The sequence below is a fragment of the Brachyhypopomus gauderio genome, chromosome 14 (genome assembly GCF_052324685.1).
Source record: "Brachyhypopomus gauderio isolate BG-103 chromosome 14, BGAUD_0.2, whole genome shotgun sequence".
NCBI classification, from domain to species: domain Eukaryota; kingdom Metazoa; phylum Chordata; class Actinopteri; order Gymnotiformes; family Hypopomidae; genus Brachyhypopomus; species Brachyhypopomus gauderio.
Genome location: NC_135224.1, coordinates 17,088,744 through 17,109,967, shown reverse-complemented (window position 1 = coordinate 17,109,967; position 21,224 = coordinate 17,088,744). Strand labels below are relative to the sequence as shown.

The 21,224-nt window shown below is 41.7% G+C and overlaps 1 protein-coding gene and 1 long non-coding RNA gene across 4 annotated transcripts; both read right to left on the bottom strand.

The window, feature by feature from the left end:
- Positions 1 to 9,722: 9,722 nt before the first annotated feature.
- LOC143474530 (uncharacterized) lies at positions 9,723 to 10,847 on the bottom strand. Its single transcript, XR_013120809.1, has 3 exons — positions 10,493 to 10,847; positions 10,265 to 10,381; positions 9,723 to 10,055 (listed from the first exon to the last, which is right to left on the bottom strand). It is a non-coding gene; the product is annotated as an uncharacterized LOC143474530 (long non-coding RNA).
- A 4,562-nt stretch (positions 10,848 to 15,409) lies between these two features.
- LOC143475255 (serine/threonine-protein kinase pim-1-like) lies at positions 15,410 to 20,433 on the bottom strand. 3 transcript variants are annotated; one of them, XM_076973040.1, is made up of 8 exons: positions 20,358 to 20,433; positions 18,273 to 18,701; positions 18,070 to 18,164; positions 17,193 to 17,243; positions 16,548 to 16,926; positions 16,260 to 16,436; positions 15,828 to 15,939; positions 15,410 to 15,537 (listed from the first exon to the last, which is right to left on the bottom strand). In XM_076973040.1, exons 1-7 carry the CDS (start codon positions 20,380 to 20,382, stop codon positions 15,833 to 15,835), a joined length of 1,263 nt encoding a protein of 420 aa, XP_076829155.1. In that variant the 5' UTR covers positions 20,383 to 20,433; the 3' UTR covers positions 15,410 to 15,537; positions 15,828 to 15,832. The 3 variants fall into 3 exon arrangements, with proteins under 3 accessions (XP_076829155.1, XP_076829156.1, XP_076829154.1); XM_076973041.1 differs by lacking the exon at positions 15,828 to 15,939 and having other exon boundaries at positions 15,411 to 15,537; XM_076973039.1 differs by lacking the exon at positions 15,410 to 15,537 and having other exon boundaries at positions 15,548 to 15,939.
- Between the last annotated feature and the right edge of the window lie 791 nt (positions 20,434 to 21,224).

Below are 21,224 nucleotides of genomic sequence, written 5' to 3'. Positions count from 1 at the left end.
TTGTGTCTTATGTGAAGAACTGTGTTTAAAGTTTTGCAAAAAGTGTGTTTTCGCATTTCTAAATGAGTGTAAGGCAGAGAATGTGCTTAAGGTTTGGCACACCCGGTCAATAGATAGGCTACATGGGTTAGTTGTTTCAGAAATTGTGCTATAAGGACCACTTTTTGTGTCTTAGCAAATGCAAAAAACTGTAATTACTGTTGTATGTAAAGCCAACATGTCAAGTCAATATATTATTAAATTTATTTTTAATGTAAGCTTTACAAATGCATGGGTCCAGATCCCTAATGGGCAAGCCAGGGCCCACAGTGACAAGGGAAAACTCTATAGCTGGGATTAGGAAGAAACCTTGGGAGGACCAAGACTCCAAAGGGAATGCATCTTCCATTGAGTGGCCCAGCTAGTAGCAGTTCATATTCATAGTTATACTTCTAAGCAGAACAGTCCCTTCAATGTGGTAGTTGACAGCATCAGCACATCCACTGGCAAAGCAAACCATTTCTAGGTGCTTTATGGAATTCTCTTTGTAGAAGTACGTAACCAAGATATAAATGCAGACCCTCCTATTGTGTTGTGGGTCAATTTGACCCTTTTCAAAGTTTGAAGATGTAGGAAAACTATTTAAAATAATTTTTTCAGTATGAAACTTCTTCTGCTAGGGTTAATTAGTGTAATCAACATATTATATGAAAATAATTCATGTCAGTTATTTGCAACCACCCCCTGCATGTTTATATCACATAGATACTGTTCGGGTAAATTTGACCCTTTTTAAAAATTTTCACCCTTTAAAAAAAATTTTATTTTTAATTTTTTTTTATTTGTGTGTGTGTATGTGTGTGTGTGTATATGTGTGTATGTGTGTGTGTGTACAATTGTGTGTGTTTGTGTGTTTGAGTGTGTGTGTGTGTTTGAGTGTGTGTTTGTGTTTGTGTGTGTGTGTGTGTTTGTGTGTGTGTGTGTTTGTGTGTTTGTGTGTATGTGTATGTATATGTGTATGAGAGTGTGTGTATGAGAGTGTGTGTATGAGAGTGTGTGTGTATGTGTGTCTGTGTATGTGTGTCTGTGTATGTGTGTGTGTGTGTGTGTATGTGTGTGTGTGTATGTGTGTGTGTGTGTGTATGTGTGTGTGTGTGTGAGTGTGTGTGTATAAGTGTATGAGAGTGTTTGTTTGGTATCATAGTTTGAACATGGGAATTTTCAAATTTTTATGAAAAACGATCCTAATCGAACCATTACCTGTTACAAGTAAGGAACACCATTGCACTAAATATTGATAGAATAATTAATAATGTTAGTAATTAAATATTCACACTGTTTGTTAGGATTTTTTTGGTTTCAGACATCTCTTGAACAATTAAACATGCACCAGGGTCAAAGTTACCCTAAACATCATGGCAATATGTAATATATGTATATAACACATGTAAATATGTATATAGCACACATGACAATGATAAGCATGGGCTCCAACAGGCTTATCTATGTCAACATAACTAAAGGGAGGGGCCTGGAGGTGACCACAGTCATTGTAGAGTATTTTTTAGGTAAGTGGATGTTTCTATTACGTTATGGTAATGCAACTAGTACAAGGTGCAGCACCCTAACCCTAGGTTTACGGTAGAGCTGTAATGAGCTAGAGAGTTAAAACTAGCTGTGAGACTTGGGCTGTGTTCGAAATAGCCTACTACATACTGCATACTGCACTCAGTATATACTGGAAACTGCATACTGGTCCTCGTAGTAGTATGCAGTAGTTTCCAGTATGCGACAAAAGCAAAGCATACTACAAGGTCACATGAACATAGCGTTGCATGATGGGATGCAGTACACCACGAAGATAGCTCTGTTCGCGTACTGGAATATTTTGCGGAAGTAGTATGTCATCTGGGGATGTTTTGCATACTGGAAAAATTATTTTTATTCACATACTGCAAACTGATTTGGGGACCATGCAGTACGCCAGTAGTATGTAGTAGGCTATTTCGGACACAGCTTCGCTCCCTGTACTAGGGCTAGAGGTGAATAAACACATCGGCTGTATCTTTTATGTTCTCCCATTTCTTCTGTCTACATGAACGCATGAATCAAGATGAAACATAACATGGTGTCAGAAGCTTCTGCCAGTGTGCTGAAACGGAGTGAGGTAACAGCATAGAAAGCTAAGGAGAACTTCACGTTGTTCCACTGGAGATAACCTCACACAGAGCAGATATGGAACAGTTCAGCATTAAATAGAAATTACTCTGAGAGCCCAAGCTTACTTTGACCAAAGCCATTGAATGCCAGGGAGCAGATTAATGTAACGGCTGCCCCGGAGAAAGAAGGAGAAATCCATGCTCTAGAAGAGACCTTAAAACACACAAAGCATGGTAAACTGAAGAACACTAAAGTCAAGAGTCAAGTCAAGAGGCTTTTTATTGTCATTACATTTGAGTACAGGTACACAGTGTAACGAAATTATGTTCCTCCGGAACCGTGGTGCAACACGAATCAACAATACAATAGAAGACATAAAGTGCCACAGGGTAAGAATACAACGTGCAAAATGTACAACATGGGACAATTTCACAACAGTACCAAAACACTACAATAAATACAACAGACCAGAGACAATTGACAGACATCACAGTGTAGTGCTGGTACAGTGCAATGTTCACTGCAGTCTTTTTGTGCATGTGTAGGGTCAGATCAGTGTTTGGTAGTCTTGAATGCACTCGGTTAAATGATGAAGCTTGGCATGCAACACTGCTCATCAGAGGAGTACTAGTTAACCTCAAGCCTGACACTGGTGCTGATGCAAATGTTTTGCCTCTAGAACAGGTCGGAAAGATGCCAGGAAGTCTGCACTTAAATCTTACAGACATGAAACTGGTTGCTTATGGAGGTGCAAAAATCACACCAGCCGGATGTGTCCAATTGAAATGTAGTACTGAGCGTGCAGAGCTAAGGTTGCTGTTCTATATTACCAGGCAAACAGCATGCCCAGTACTGGGTAGAGCAGCATGTCAAGAGATTAACCTCATAACCTCATTGAAGACATAAGAGAATGCTCGCCGACAACAAAAGAGGAGCTAGTGAATAAAATATCCTAAAATCTTCCATAGACTGGGTGAGTGTCCAGGTGAACACCACATTCATGTTGACCCTGATGCAACACCAGTTATACATGGCTGCCGGAAAATCCCATTCACAGTCATGGATAAGTTGAGGGAGACATTAGCTAAGCTAGAGAAAGCAGATGTTTTCACTCCAGTCACCGAACCAACAAACTGGATTAACAGTTTGGTGATAACTGAAAAAAAGAATGGATCTCTAAGTCTTTGTCTTGATCCTCCTTTGCTTAAACAAAGCAAACAAGTGTCAGCATTATTCCATTCACACAGATGTTCAAAGCAAACTTGCAGAGAAGAGTTTTCTTCATTTTAGATGAAAAGGATGGTCACCATACCTGTCAAGTGTCCCGTTTTGGCCGGGACAGTCCCGTATTTTACTATACATACTTTATACCGATCTGACAAAGCATCGTCACTGCCAGCGAAGTAGCATTCACTTTGGAATGTTTGCATTGCTGTGGCGCTCACCGACTGGGGCAATTCTCACTAACATAAAATTTGAATAAAACAAACATATACCTGACAAACAGAAAGAAAGCGTCGTCGCTGCCAGCGAAGTAGCATTCACTTCAGAAATTCAGGGGGAGAGCAGAAATTAGCTGTATGCCAACTAGCTATCTGACCGCACAACTGAAAAGTATTCTACATATACTAACAAAGGAACACACGATGACAGAAATACCAATACAGACACTGAATACATTTTTACAAAGAATGACTAACAATAGACAATTAATTACTATTTATTACAGATTAGTAATTCTTTAGTATGGCACCGCTACTATCATGTGCGCCTTACCATTGCTGTGGCGCTCATCGACTGGGGCAATGCTAACTTAAACACCGCCCCACGTCGGTGAGCACGCACACAGCAGCCAATCACATTAATAGTATCCATGTTTGCTGACCTAAAAGTGGAATTAACCACTAACCCGTCACACCTCTTCATTAGGCACCAGCCAGGCTCCAGAGAATGCTGCTACAGGTACAGTGTAACGACCTTCATGTCAAGTACACACCTGGAAACGACATGCTTATAGGAGATACAATCTCTTGTGCTGTCAATAATGCAGAAGATATGGAGGGGTATATGTATACAAATGAAAGGGTAATGTATGCAATGGAGGCTACTGAAGCACTCTGGGAACAGATGTTGGCATAGCTCAAGGAAGCAACAAGCAAAGATGATGTTTTCAGAAAGCTGATGGAAGCACACCATAGGGGATGGACAAAGCGCAGAATACAGCTGAATCCAGTGCTACTTCCTTACTGGCCAATCCGAAACACAATCAAGATCATTATCATACCAAAAGCACTAAGACCAGTAATACTGCAGAAACTACATGTAGCGCAAAAAGGTATCCGGTGCACAAAAGAAAAAACAGGAAAGTGTTTATATTAGCCTGGAATGTCCGCACAAATTGAACAAGTGGTTGAGCAGTGTTCTGTTTGTCAGCAACATTTGCCAAAAAATCAAGAGAGCTGTTAGTCGCACGAGCTGCCTTGGTATAAGCTGGGTGTTGATGTTCTCAAGGTTCAAGGCAAGTCCTTTCTACTGATGGTGGACTACCTATCCAAGTCTCCAGAGGTGCAACTCTCCGACAAGACAACATACACTGTGTAACATAGTGTATTGTAATGTTTGATGCACACTATGGGTTCTGTGGATCAATGCATGTTTTAAGTTTTGTGTTCACTTAATCAGTGGGTCATCCGCAAACAACCTGCTAGGTCGTAATGTAGCAGTCACTATGGGGCTCGTGAAAAGACTACAGGAGGTCCAAACCTACAACTCAGAAATTGGTTTACTTGACAAAACTGATTAGAATTTCTTTCAACGAGGATACTGTGCCCTGTAGCATTGCCACTGCCAGGTGTGTATCTGCCTCTCTGTTACCCAAGGTCAAGCATGAACTGGATCGCATGGTCCGATGTGGAGTCATCGAAGAGATCAAAGAGCCAACTGAGTGGTATGCCCCAATAGTCCCAGTGCCAAAGAAAAATGGGAATGTGCATATATGTGTTGATCTCAAGCAATTAAACAGAGCACTGAAAAGGGAGAGGTATGTTCTGCCTACAATTGATGACATACTGCCTAAATATAATGAGATGGAGACCAAGTTTTAGTAATTTGTGTACAATTTACTATTTTAGATCTGTTGCTCAGGTTGAAGTACAAAATTAAATAAATTAACTAACCTAAAACACTGTCCCAGTCTAAAATGTTAGTGTGTTAACACAGCCTGGTGGTTATAACTAATCAATAACAGTTCCAAGTTGAGTTTGTTTTTACTAGTTGTTAAATTGAATAAGTGATTCAGATGTCATCCATCTTCTTCTAGATGTGTCCAAGTGTGAGATGTCAGTGCAGCCAATGCGAGAGTTTTCCTAGCCAGGAGAAGCTTCCGCAGTTACTGGTGCAAATCTCATCCCTGGTTAGAATACTCACAATCCAAAGATGCGGCATACTGCTTTTAGGCATTTTTCCCTTCCTGATGTTTGAGGGTTATTGTGACTGGAAAAAGGCTATATTGGATAGCAATTAATGACATTGAGACGGGCAAGGGAAGAACAAAAATAAGGAAGCGATCATGTCAGTCTCAGGAATAAGAGAGATTTAATGGAATAAAGTGCACTAACTCAAAAACCTGTGACTTAATCCAAATCAAGGAAACAATAATGTAACGTTTCACGGGGCGGGAGATAGCAGGAGTGACGCAAATGCAATTAAGAAGGATTTAATAGAAAGACAGAGGTAAACCAAAGGACAAAACACAGAAGGCAAAAGGGTAGCTACACTAAACAAAGGAGAAGACACCACTAAACAGGTAAGCTATATACTGGGAATGTTAACGTATGAGGACATAACAACTAACAACTACATACACATATGGGGAGAACATACACAGGAGAAGCAATGACTACAGGGGCAACAAGGAAGAAGCGAACTACAGCATAAACAAACAATAAACAGGCAACGAGATAACAAACACCAATGGCTACTAATGAAGGGGAAACACAACAGTGAAACACAAGCACACAACCTAAAGAGACATAACCCAACAAACAAGGACTAGGAGTGACACTAAGAGCAAGAACAAAAGACAAGGCATGAACAAACAAGAAGTCAGACAGAGAGAACCGAGGGACTCACATACAACGAATGACCGACAAGGGATTGAAACACTCGGGGATCTTTATACACAGAGACAAGACGGTGAAACAAGACTCAGGTGTGTGGGTACTAACGATGAGGGCGTGACAGACAGACGGAGGAACGAATGGGAGCGGGGAGCTAGGCGGGACCAGGGAGGAGGGAGGGGCTGGACGTGACAAATAATGTGTGAGCTGTAACATTGAGTAGCGGCCGAAGCAACTTCTTTATTCCTGTCTGCGTCATTAGAAAAGTTACTTCCACAGGACTCCGTGTAAAAGTGAACAAAAATAACTTTATTACAGGATGATGAAAAACAAACAAAGGTAAAACTTTCAAAACTATGGTAGAAAAAACATGTGCAGTAACATTATACCCTAACGCAAACACGGTAAGAAAACTGTTGCTACTAGCATCCAATGCAGCTCACTCTACTAACATGTCTAAACTAGTGCTGCCGCAAGGCTACTTCCATTTGAACACCTGCCGTGCACGGCCCATGCTCTGCAAAGAACGATCACGGTTTCACTTCGCGACAGCGGATTCGAAAGTGTTCTGGCTAAATGCCGCAAGATTGTCGGACATTTTAAGCATAGTCCATCAAACGCAAATGAATTAAGACAGCAGCAAGCTTCACTTGGACAGAAGCAAGAGTCACTCGTTCAGGATGTTGCGACGAGGTGGAATTCTAGGCTAGAGATGGTGAAACGAATCTAGCGAAACAGTTCTTCGCTGACCACAACACTGGCTCTGCACAGCAGCAGTGTTGCCATGTTGAGCGAACAGGAGCTTGCCAAACTGCAAAAGCTAGAGGAACTACTTGAACCTTGCAGGTAACTTATTATTTACTCCTCCTCCCCACTCCCGTGGTATGTGTGGGTTTTCTCTGCCTATATTTTCTGTGTTTGCTCGCGCGTTTGTGTGTGTGCGTGCGCGCGCGCCCTGTCTGTCTCTCCTTTGATCCTCGATATGGGTATGTTTATAGACATCTTTTTGTCTTCCCAAAGATGAAAGGGGTGAAGTGTGGGCTTTATTACACAACCTTATGATGGGAGACATCACTTCACAAGAGCCATCTGCAGAAAAATCGCCTCCAAAGAAGAGAAGGATGTCTGCCGCCTTGCAGGTTTTTTATGACACGGATACAGATGAAGAGGAAGAGTCCATAGAACAAGGTCTGGACCGCTACAAAGCAGAGTCCAAGATAGATATGGAGAGCTGTCCACTACAGCGGTGGTCAAAGAGAGAAGGAGCACATGCAAGGCTGGCACCCATTGCACGCAAATATCTGTCAACCCCTGCAACCACAGTGCCTTGTGAGAGGTTGTTTTCAGTCTCAGGTCACATCATCCAAAAGAAAAGAGCTGCCTTGTCCCCTGACAATGTAAACAAACTGGTCTGTCTCAGTAACTGGCTAAATGTAAAGGAGGAATAAGCTGAGTCATTATACCATATCTGTGACGGGCGGGGGGTGAGCAACAAAAAGGAAGCGATCACGCCAAGTCTCAGGGAAAAAGGATGGTTTAATAGAAAGTGTGCAAACTTAAAACCTGTGCAATATCTCCAAATTAAGGATATAATGACCAGCGGTCAATTGGTACAAAGACAAGACATATATAGGTAAACAAATGACCCTCAGGTGAGACGGATCACGGGCTCCGCCCACCTGAGGGACGCACATGACGTCACCAAACAACAACAGCAACAACAGCCGCTGTAGACGGAGGCGGCCGGTAGGGGGCCGCCTCACCGTGACAATATCGGTGAAACAAACAATGTGAACTCTTTGAAAACATTTTTTTTTATATCTCTTTGTTAGATTTTGTACTGATATTGTTGAAATTCAAATGACAATTCAGTAAAGTTCACAAGAGACAATCTGTGTTCAAAGTGAAAGATGCAATTAAACAAAGCATTTGAATATAATTACAGTGTTGGTTTTATTTTCATTATTTCAGTTTTCATTTAAATATAATTATTAAAAGTTTTCGATTAACCGCGATTAATTACAGAAAACTCTGCGATTAATTAGTTTAATTAATTTTTTTATCGAATGACAGCCCTAGTCTAAACATGTCCCAACACATTCCCATTTCCCTTAAAGGGACAGTACATAGTATATTTAAATTTCTTATAAAAGCTAATTAACTATTCATTTAAATACCAAACTTGGTATTAATGATTTGGCTCCTACAAACAACTTGCAGGGTTGCCAACTCTCACGCATTGAGCGTGAGACACACGCATTTGACCGTCTTCACACGCCACACTTCTGATTTCTCAAGCCGAAAAAAAAAGCTAGTTTACTTACTTACCTCTGATCCATATCTATGATTCGCCCGGTATCAATCTACGTTCGCCACCCCCTCCAGGTTCAAATCTTACTCCAAGTGATCTTCAAAAGTTGGCAACCCTGTAACATGCAGTCAACTGGTACATAGGCAGACAAACAACACTCAGGTGACTAACTCCCTGATTGGCCACGCCAAGATGAATTTACTGCATTTTTTATGCATATTTTTAAATGTATTTTCAACATGTATTTTTGCATCTTTCAAGTTGCATTACTGCATTTTAGTGTACTACCTTATAGAATAAATATTATTAAAATGAGCGTGGCCCCTAAATTTTTATTCTTGTTTCAAAACATTCCAATATTTTTAACAAAATCCTTTTTTAAACATATTAACAAATTGGTTGTTGAGTTTATCTGGCATAATAAAACACCCAGAGCACGTTTGAGTATTCTGCAAAGGCATCGTACACAGGGGGGTTTATCATTACCAAATTTCTTATAATATTACTGGGCCTGTAACATACGGATATTGTCATATTGGATTAGCACTGCAAAAGAACAGGATCACCCCAAGTGGGTGCAATTGGAAATAAACTCATGTAAACCGATTTCACCCCAGGCATTGATTTGCTCAGTTATCCCCATGCCTGAGCCTTTATCCAGCTATACATCTAACCCGGTTGTGAAACACTCATTGAAATCCTGGATACAGTTTAGAAAAACATTCTCACTAAAAAATCCTTCTGTATGGGGGGGGGGGGGGGGTTCTGTATTTTCTTTTATTTTTTTTGTCCACTTTTTTGATGTAACATTTTATTCGGAAAATAATAAAAAGTATAAATACATGTTTGGCCAGGCCTTTGGTTCAGGGTAGATATTGTAGATAATTTGTACGTACTGAAACATTACTTAAAATGTGGCATTAATTCCAGTATTAATAAACTTTATCTGATTATTTTATCATCCTTAATTCGTATGTATTATTTCTCTCAATCGACTTTTTATTATTTTAAACCTTTTGTTGATTTGATTTTGTTAAATTGATTTCAATTTTTTTTATTCATTATATGTTTCAGCAGTGACATTCCCAAGGATAAATCTCTGGTTGTAATATAAATTTTATATGTATATAAATAAACTTGCTCACAGTGCCGTTACTCGCATCTTAAAATTGAGTCAACCACCATATGGCGTAAAAGTGTCCCCACCTGAATCACAAAAGGCAACAAACTGATAAACAACTCAAAACTCCATATTCATTAAACTCCTATATAATAAAACAAAACAAAAAACATTTTGCACTTTGTATTGCAGTTCAATTGAATGGAACATTCTGTTGCTCCTTCGTTGAGTCAACAGGTAGGTGTACGTCAAGCTGCTGATCTGTGTCCTGGGCAGATGTTGGCATGTGGAGTGCATCGTGCTCCAAGGTTTTTACTTTTGTTTGTTGCCATATTTAGCAACAACCCAAGGTAGGAAACATAGGAGCCTGTAACAATGCAGAACAAATGCGGTTTGTAAAGGAAGGACGACTGCACTGCACATCTTAATGGCTGAATACACACATCTTAATGCCTGGAAACACACAACTGCTTTCATAAATTATATTCTTGTCACTCAAAGTCTCACTTCCATTCCTCAGATGAGATTTCAAAAAGAGAGAACGGCTCCATGTAAAAGTTCATATCTACACCTCACCTCCTCCACCACTTCTTCTTTTTTCTATGTGCCATTCCCTGAACCTCACTGTTCTTTTCCTCCTTTCCATCCCTCTGTTCAGTTTTCCTTTCCTCATTTATCACGAGTGACAGATCTCTGATATAGATATAAAAACAAATTCTAAAACTATTGCTAATGCGATTTTTCACAATACAGTACATGACATGCAAACCGTAGAAGACACTTTTCCAGCACCTCCCCACATACCTGCAGCAAAGCATCTCTGTAGCTCTGGAAAAAACGCTTCTTTGCACGTTCATAGTAGATGCATGTCTCGGAATTATGGGGTGTAGATCTGGGATCAATCTTGAGGGATCTTGAAGCCTGTTCACTCATCCATGTTGTTACTGGTGTCCTGCTGATCTCACCGTTGATGTTATCCTCAGGGGTAGCAGCTCCTCGGGAGAAAGGTGGAGCACTGGTTACAGTAGAAACAGCAGCAGAGACCTCCAGGTCAATCGAAATATCCTCCATTTGAGTCAAAACCAGAGGAGCCTTAGAAACAGAAACAGTAACAGAACTGCCAAAATGATTCTTCATTAAGATTATGAAAGGAGCAGAACAGAGCCATCTCCCCACCCCACAAGTGTACCTGTTCACGAGCTCCTATCTGCTGGAGGAGCTTCTTAGCATTTTCACTCAGGTTGGTGATGGGTGGCAGACGAGTCCTGGCATTCCACATGTGTGGAGATTCAGAGGGAGGTGGAGAAGCTGCTGGCACGATCCTTGGGATGTTAGGCCAAGCACTACGGGGAGCTGCTCCAACAGTCTGTCTGGAGTCGCCTGCTCCTACACAAGTGGATGGCGAAGTGACATTTGCCCTGGTGGTAGATTTAATGAAATGAAAGGATTCAAGGCAGAAGCAGAAACGGTGGTCTTGTTGATGCAGGACCACAGTTTCTCCCTTCTCTAGAATATTATTCTATTTCAAGTAGCTGAGGGTCTTTTTGTATAAAATTATCTAAATATCTTTACCTAGTGGCAGTTTTTCAAAAGACAAAAACTATTTCAAATAAGGTTTAAAAAATCAGAGCTATTTTGACTAATCAAAATGCTATTTTCTGCAGTGTGAAAACAATCCTACATAAGTACAAAACAGGCTTATTGAGGTGTTTTGGAATTATAATTCAAATATTATGTTTGTGTGAATTTCACATTATTTCAACCTTTCACTAATCAAATCTCAAACATGTATGGTCCTGTAGATGAGGAGACTTAATCACCTCCAGAAAAGAGGGGTCGCATGGAGACACGCGAGCAGCTGACGGAGACGGCAAAATACGGCAGTGTGGGGAACATATCAGAAGACATCACGGAAGGCATCACAGCCCAGTTGAATGCCATCCCACAAATGGACAGCCAACTGCTTTTGCCAGAAAAGTGTTGAGTCACTTAGTTTCCTGTTTCATCTCTTTGGAAATGCTTCAGACCATACAGGAGTGGACTGTCCAGCATGCACACCAGACACAGCATGAAAACTGGTTCATGGACCTCCCTGAACTAATGACGTTCATTGCAATCCTCATCTTGCGAGGGACTGTCCGGCTTCCAGCGGTGCATGACCCATGGTCTGCAACACTGGCAGTGCCCTCCATCATCAAGATTATGTCGCTAAACCGCTTCCAGGACATCATGCAGCACCTACGCTTCGACGACAAGGACACACGCAGCGAACGAGCTGCAACTGACCCGTTTGCATTATCCCATACCTTGGCAAAGACTCCAGTCGTCCCACGGGGGAAAGACTATTGCGGTTGAAATTCTGTAACTCTTAAGCACAATAAAAGTCAGAAGCAGTTGGGTACTCTCTTATTTTTTAAGATGGAGTAAAATAAATGTATTAAGCAAATATGGATTAATTAAGCAAGTATGGATTAATTCCAGAAACCCCTGTTACAAACGCACAAGGCGTCTGCCACAGAGAGCTAATTCCCCTCTCCAAACTCTCTCTTTTATAATTTAATCATAAGCACACACAGTGTCCACGAGGTGATTAACAGAATATGATTGGGTAAACATAACGTAAATCACACATGATTTAACAAATGTATATTGCCCTCTCCCCTTGCATGTCCCATCCACGCTCAGCATCCTCGTGATGGCATGATGGACTGAGTGCCGCTGTAGCCCCTTTCAAGTTGAGATTAGGGGGGACCGGCCGGCGCTTCCAGCGAGGTCAGTTTAGGAACACCAGAGGAACATCAGATTAGGACTGAGCCGAGGCCGTCCAGAGAGACGGCACTACACTCCTGAGGCCCACTGAACCCATGAGGATGGCTTCAGTGCCATGATTAACACACATATATGCAAAGAGCCCTAACATATACATCTAATGTGTTTAATATATACTAAGAAAGCCTGGCATAAAGGGAAATCATAAAATTTCCATCATATTTCCCTCCTTTCTGTCCTTTATTGACAAAGTACATCAACTACAGATCACTCCATTGCAGGCTTTCGATCGTAGCGTCACATACAGAAAGTCCATGGATGGCCAAACAAGTTACATCATTACCACATTGTTTGAAAGATTACTTATTTAACTGAATCAACATCAGAGAAATCATAAGAATCAACATCAGAACATTTTAGCAGAATGTCATTGGTCGTCATCGTGAGGTTCTTAGGTGTAAGGGCCGCTCCTGCAAGACACAACTCAGGAGAGACAGCAAACAAGGTACACAGAATAAAATCAAAATAATCAACATAATTCTATTATGTCAGAGATGTTATCATGCGAATTGTTAATAGCATTGTGCTCCATCACAGGATGAGCAAGAGCACAGGGTTCATGGTGGGTGATCATTGACCTTTCTTGACAGCTGTTGTGCTTGGAGTGCGGGCACGCCCAATCTGCACTCCTCCCACTCGACTGAGGCACCCCGAACACCCTCCTTTCACCCTATAGGAGCTGGGATGCAACCTACTCCATGCACACGGCCTCTGTGCTCACCAGCTCTTCCTCCTAAAAACCCTTCACGACCACCCAGTCCCCTGGTTTCAGGTTGTGCTGCAGACCTTCCCATGGCTTAGGCAAGGCCCCTTACACCGACCTGTGACAGAAAACAGGTTTGCACAATAACTTAGCATGCATTTGGTGGCCTGCCAAATTTTTTGCAGTAATACCCCCTCCCTTTGTATTGCTCCCGCCCGCTCTGACAGTTCAGAGGCGTCTGCTGTCGATAGGAGCTCGCTTATCTCTGCTGTGGGAAACATCAGCGTTATCAGCACACAGAGTGCATATGCTGTTCAAATGTGTTCATATGTCTCGTCACATGGCAAAACACATTTATTTAGCAAAAACTCAGTAGCAGGTTTAATCACTTTACCTACGTGTCATCTACGTCTATAGGCAAAAGCATTTCTTCATTGCAAAGCATGGGAACAGTTTGTCTTACCTGACCCTTCCGGATCGTCACCAGTCAACCCCAGGGTTGCCAACTTTTGAAGATCGATTTGCTTGGCTAGGTATGTTTGATGCGCTTCTTTTTCTTGCTTCTGTGTCCTCTGGTTACTCACCCTCTTTAGCTGGATTTCTGCATGTGTCCACTTTGTGTTGGTCAGACGTCTGTTTTCAGCTGGCCAGTCCATCCAGCCACATCTATTTCCAGCTTCAGGCACAGAAGACGTCGCAACTCATGTGATGTCGGTCTGAACTCACGGCAAAACAACTCCAGTTCATCCGCAAACCTGCAACCCCCCACGTCCTTGGGGTGTCCGGATTGCTTTATGATTTTCTGTGAGTCCGTTAAAGTCCATGTTCTCATAACCAGCATAGGCTCGTCCTGCCCCGCCACCTCCACCATTGGGCACGTCACCTGATCGTTGGTTGTTGCCAGAACCATCGACCACTCCTCTGGAGGCGGGGGCAGGGACGATTCGCTGTCGCAGACCATCAGTTCTCGGCTTGGCCAGTCTGTCGCATCCTGCACGTCACGTGATCCCGTGTGCGACGCCACTGGGCTGACCGGGTGCTTCGGAGGAGGAAGAGGTTTCGCTGGTCTTGGGGTTGCGTCGTTGGAGGGAGGAGGTGGGGCTGTTGGGACAGGTCGGGGTCACCTGGGACGTCTGTCCAGGTCTGGATCTGCAACACACTTGACAGACTTGAGATTTTGAAACTCGTGTTGAATCTTCTATTTGGTTTTTATCCCATTAAATTGACAGTTTGAGCAGAAAGATGAATATTAGTGGCCTGCTGGAGGTGATTTTGCAGGGCTCTGGCACCTGCTCCTCCTGTTCCTCTTTGCACAAAGGAGGAGTTAGTGGTCTTGCTGCTGGGTTGTTGCCCTCCTACGTCCCCCTCTATGTCTCCTGGTATCTGCTCCATGCTCTGGACACTGTGCTGACAGACACAGCAAACCTTCTTTCCCCAGCTCACATTCATGTGCCAGCCTGGATGAGCTGCACAACCTGAGCAACTTCTATGGGTTGTAGACACCGCATCATGCTACCTCTATGGTGAGAGAACTGACAAAGTGACCAAAACATCAGCCAGAAAGGATGGGAACAGAGAAAAGGTCTGCAGAACCACTCTTATAAGAGGCGTCTTGCTAATTGCCTCTCATTTCTACCTGTTGTCTGTTCCATTTGCACAACAGCAGCTGAAATTGATTCAGTGTTGCTTCCTAACTGAATAGGTTGGTTTCACCAAAGTGTGGTTCACTTGGAGTTACATTGTGATGTTTAAGTGTTCCCTTTATGTGTTCCCAAATGTCTTGGTCCTCCCGAGGTTTCTTCCTAATCCCCACCATCATAGGGAGTTTTTCCCTTGCCACTGTCACCTTTGGCTTGCTCATTAGGGATCTGGACCCATACGATTGTAAAGCTGCTTTGTGACAACATGTGTTGTAAAATGCGCTATATAAATAAATTGGACTGACATTTTTTGAACAGTGTATATTATTCATAATAAACTTAATATCACCCAACTTGACATTCACCAAGTGCACTTCAATCTAACACATTAAGAATCTTAGACAATGTCAATTATATTACATTATATATTACCCAACAGTTTCATTTCAGTTTCTAGTAGATCACTTGAAGAATATCCAAGAAGACAGTATTCATTCTGTTTGAGCAATTGCGTAAGTGTTTGTTCTAAAATAAGATCCAAGGCATGGACCACAAACTGCACATTATTTTTTTTTATTTCTGGAAGGCAGGATCTTCACTGTCCCAAACACTCAAGCTGCTCATCCTTCTGATGCCGTCCAGAGGCTTGCTGGTTTATGTGGTCCTCAAAACTGAATCTATGGAATTGGGGGGAAAAAAACCATTTAGAACTCAGAATAAATAGAGGAACAGTACAGATAGTACAATCCTAAATTGCATTTTCGATTAATAAAGTACTACATATAAGCATATACCACTTATAGCATTCAATTGTTATATAGTACACTATGCCTGACCCAGATTTTTCTGGTCCATAAGCAACAACTTGATAAGCTCATCCAATATTACACTGCACCTTGCAATTTAATTTTGCACTGTCCTCTAGTCTCATGCCCAGTACCATTTACCTCTACACTCCCTGTCTAACCTGAATTAGTTCTGAAGTCCTTCTAAAAACCACTCATGTGCAAGAACATCCTCGAGCTCAGGACGTTTTTCAGGGTCCTTTTGCAGACACCATGTTATCAGATGGCTGCACTCTGTGTGTGTAGCAACGGAATTAGTTGAGAAAGGAAATCAGTTACCATCTGAAACCTCTGATCTGACTGTTCTAATGGCTTATTCAACGTTTTTAAATGACAGAACTGTACAGAAACCTCCACTAACAAAAAAGACTGAACAAGTCTTTTTATAATTTTAAGACGGTTACAAAATGTTGAATTGCCAATTCTCCATTCTTCATTAGTCCATTTTATCAATCTGTGGTTGTGTATTACATTACCAGATGAAATGATTACATAAATGATCATTTTGCAATTTAGACTTTCTAGTTATCTTAAAGATGCTTCTGCCTTTTCACCTCTGGATGGGATTCCCTTGAAGCACAGGTCTGCCTCAACAATGTCCTCCACCGTCTCAAAGGGCATAGCTCCACAGACAAGAATGTAGAGGAGCACACCCAGACTCCAGATGGTGGCTTGACGGCCCTCATACGTCTTATCAACCAGCCATTCAGGTGGGGAGAATAACTTGGTGCCTGAGACAACGAGAGAGAATCATCAGTAACAAAATAAAAAGTTTATAATAGTCTCTAATTTGATCCCATTTTTTAACTTGAGGTGCACATTTCATTCCTATGGTGAATAACCTTTAAAGAGCCTGTATGGTCCGGTCGTAAGCAGATCACCACAACCAAAGTCGATCAACTTGACATTAAGGGTGTCTGTGTTGACCAGAAGGTTCTCTGCCTTGACGTCTCTATGTAGAACTCCACGGTCATGGCAGTGAAGGACAGCCTGAACCACCTGATGCATGATCAGTCGTGCCTGTGGCTCAGGCAGTTGGAATTGGTGCAAGACCAAGAAGTCAAACAGGTCCATGCACGGGATGGGTCGCTCCAGAATCAAGATGAAGCAGTCCTCGCACTCAAACCATTCTAGGAGCTCCACAATATGCTCACAATGAGGCGGCTTGCACACCATCTCCATTAAAGCCACCTCTAGGGGGAGACTGCGAGTTTCGCCAGGCTAAAATTAAGGAACTCATGGTTAGTATGCGTTTGAAGTTTCACAGTAGAATTATAGTTAGCAGGTTAACATTAAAGGGATCTGAATAGGTACCAATCATTAGATGAAACCTGAATCTAAAAAGTGAACTGTTTTCTATTCGTGTTGGAAGGAGTCACTGAATGGAAAATTAACAGTTTTGCGTTTATAGTTCCTTTGCAATTTTACCCATCTAAAAAGTTCCAGACATTGTTGCAATATTACATAAGTAAAGATATTGGACTTACAACAGTGATGAACTGCTCTTTGTCACTCCTTGGCACAATTTTAATGGCGATCTGGTCACATAAAAAACACAGCAAGTGAAGTTGTTTACACAAAACAGTCAGTTCATTTAAGTCAAGTCAAGTCAAGTGGCTTTTTTTTGTCATTACATCTGAGTACAGGTACACAGTATAATGAAATTTTGTTCCTCCGGAACCGTGGTGCAACACAAATCAACAGTACAACAGACAACATAAAGTGCGGCAGGGTAGCAGTACAAGAATGTGCAAAATGTGCAGCATGGGGCAATCTCACAACAAAACACTACAAAAAATACAATAAATACAACAGGCGAAGACAACTGACAGACATGACGGTGTAAAGTGCTGGTACAGTGCAATGTGGTGTGAGTGGTGTCGGAGATGAGTGATATATTGTGTCATACATGAACACAGTGGTTCTGAGGTAGTTATTAGGTCCTGTGGGAGAGCAGCAAATATTTCTGGTGGGGGGTTCAGTGCAGTCTTTTTGTGCGTGTGTGGGGTCAGATCAGTGTTGGTGTGTGTCAGTTCCGTATCTGGGAGTTGAGGAGCCTGACTGCCTGGTGAATGAAGCTGTGAACATATCTAAGATGGTAGCCACAGCTTCTCTGGTAACTCATAAATCTGGAGTCTGATAAATACTCATCCACAGATTGTCAAGCTTATCACATTGTATATTCAGGATCTTTGTGTTCAAAAAGTGGAAAAAGGTCAAGGCACATTAGACTTGACCACTTGATTGCCATGTGAATAACAAAGGCTCTCTAGGGAAAACTCATAGCTCCTTCAAAGTTCTAATCACAATCTAAAATAGAAATTAGGTCCCACAATTATTCTTGTATTGTGTGCTGATGCTCACCTGTTTTCCATCAGCATCGCGGACTCCTGCATACACTGCGCCGCATCCTCCTTTGCCCAGGAGATCTCCCAAAGTGTAACGTGAAGTGAAGCTCTCTACATGAAACAAAAACAGTTACATCCTTGTACAACATAAGATTCAGTCAAAAAAAATTCAGCAGGTGTAAAATGCTGGTAGTGTTGAGGGTGTTACTCTAGACAGACCTAGGCACTCCTCCTCTCTCTTCCTCTTCCTCGCCTGCGTCTCCATGGGGTGGGGTGCCAAGTCTTGAGGAGCATCCCCTGTTCTCTTCCTACTCTGCCTCAGGGGTTCCTCTTCTCTCCCTCGCTTTGCAGAGGAGCGGGACGCCCCCACGGGACCTTCAGTCGGGGCAGAGCGCTTCCTCCTCTTCTTTTTCTCACTGGGCCACGAGGTGTGTGTGGAATTTTCACCACATCCAACGGGCACCAAAACTGTGATGTCCTCTTTGTCCCCTTCACTCTTGATCTTTCTGCTCCTGGGACTTGGTGTGCCAGAGTTGGAAGAGGCTCTGCTTATAGTGGCCTTGCAGTCCCTGCACCTGGAGGGTCCAGGCACCACAGAGTTCTGCCTGAACTGGGCCACTTTCCTGGGCTTGCTCCCCTTGCCCTCAGCTAAAATGAAGAGAACACAATGTTTTTGTAACCTTTAAGTAACATTAGGATTATTTTAACATTAGCCATATAACATAATATTAGCAACATAATGCATCATTTATATTGGGGGTCATTTATTTTGACATGGGGGGGGGGGGTGTTTTGTGGAGTGGCGAGATTAAAGCTCGCGTTGTGTTCGGTGGATTGCTCCTACTTCCGAGGTGGATTTTAAAAAGTTAAAAGTCCCATCCATTGGCTCTATTGTGGAATTTTGTTGAATACGTCCTTTTTTCGGAAGCTAGAGTTTATTTTAAACTCCCATGCCTTTCACTACTAAGACACCAGATAATTATATATCATAATTATATATATAAGCAAATATAGTGTGTGTATCGTTATTTGTAGTAGTAATTGCGATCGCAAGATATATGCAAGATAGGATGTGTTAGCTAACTGGAAGTGGAAATTACCCAACACAATTTAGTTTGTATAGACCACTAACAGGCGGACGGCGGTCCGAATCCGGACCCGAACGCAGTCCTATAAGGACCCAGAATATATTGTTAAAAATATTTTTTTATTTTGACGGGAGAATTAATTTTAAACCGGAGCATTTATTTCAGGGCTATTGAAAAAAACACTCCGTCACGAGTGTTACGTTCGCCACCCCCAACAAATCACGTTTAATCCGACCCGCCGAACGTGTCTAAATTATAGTAAAATCGTCATTCATTTCCCCTTTTCACCCTTTCATTTGCAATATCCTCGTTTCCCCCAATATATAGCGCATTAGTCCAGACACATTGACCTGTTGGAGTGGAACTTTCCTGCTGCCGTTTTGCCCTTCGGTAAAAATGAGCGGAGCAAAGAAAAGAAAAGTGGACACGGAGTGCCGAGTGTTTAAAAAAAAAAAGTGGACAACAAAATATTTTTTCACGGAGGTCCGATCAACAGCTGTATGTCTGACATGACAAGAAACGGTTGCAGTTTTCAAAGAGTACAATATCAGCCGTCACTTTGCTACGAAGCGAGCAAGCAGTCAACAGAAGGACAAGCGGCTACTGCTCAGACGTTGGCAGTTTCTCTGCATATGGAAAGTTTGGAGGAGCGTTTTTAAATTAATCACAATGTGCGCATTTACGCACAGCAGCGGTTCAGTAGCTTCATGAACACGCCGCACATCGCTCTCAATTTAAAGAGCCCTTTCTGGTTTCTGCTGCAGGTAGGATATTTGATGCAGTCTGTCTCTCAGAACAATCCGTCCATGATTTTGCGGTGTTTGAAACGATTAGAAATTACTGAGCTCGAGTATTTCGTTGGGTAATAATATGTTTTGAATGTTGAATGTGTTCCATTTATCTTTGTCCAGTATGTGTTGATTTCATTAACTTTGCACCTTCAGTTGAAATGTATAAAAATAATCAATTTAATTGCGTGTCAAATGCTCCTGACCCGGACAGCGTTAACCACCACACCCCATGATGTACTGGTAAAATAAATTTGTATTAATGGCGCTAATGTCTTCTAACGTTAGCTAGATAATTTAGCAATGCTAACATAGGTTAGTCATGCTTCTCCAAAAAGCTTGGGTTAAGTCGGTCTTGGAAAAATGTGCTTATGTTTTCTATTCAATAACATCCTGTAAACCGATACTGAAAAAATAGCGTGACTTACCCTTAGGAGAAAGGGAACGATCCATGTCTTATTCGCTGTGCGTAAATATCGGTTTGACCTGACGCGCCTTTTTTTTTATCCTATCGTCGTCTTGCCGGAATATGGTAATGAACTAATGAACCCGAACAGGACTTTGTATACATAGGGTAACTATGGGTAACTGTGCCGGTAACTATGGGTAACTGTGATGTCATAATAACATTGCGCCATCCTCCCACAAACTTCTACACCTGTGTTTCTGTGATGAGTGTATGAAGTGTAATATTTAGTATATTAAATGTTTTATATATTTTAGTATTTGACATTTCACAGAAGGCAGGTGAAATGCTATAGGCTAACTGATATTTATGAAGCTGTGCACTGTATAGATGGACAAATGTTACCTTTTGTGTTTATTTAACTGTCAAATTCTTGAAGTACCAATAGAACATTACGCATAAGCAGTAATCAAAGCCATATGCTTGCTGTTTTATAATATGCAAGAAAATAAAAAGGTAATAATATAAAAACCAAATGTTTATGATGTATAGTGAACTGTACAAGTCAAGAAATGTAACTATGAAGCTAATTCTAGAACCAAATAGATTACAGTTTTTTGCAGTTGCTAAGACACAATTTCTGAAACTGTGTCTCTTTTGTCGAAACTTAACACACAGAAGCCAATGCTACACACACAACAGGCAAAACATCTCACACTTTTGGAAAAAGCACACACTTCAACCAAAACTCTTGCCACTCTTGCCAAAACCATATTTTTGCATCTAAACGCTACACACAAATATCAGATGATTAGCCTCTCTTATATGTGACTACACACTTATGTGATAAATAGAAAACACTACTACCATGTGTTTTTTAAATGTTCAG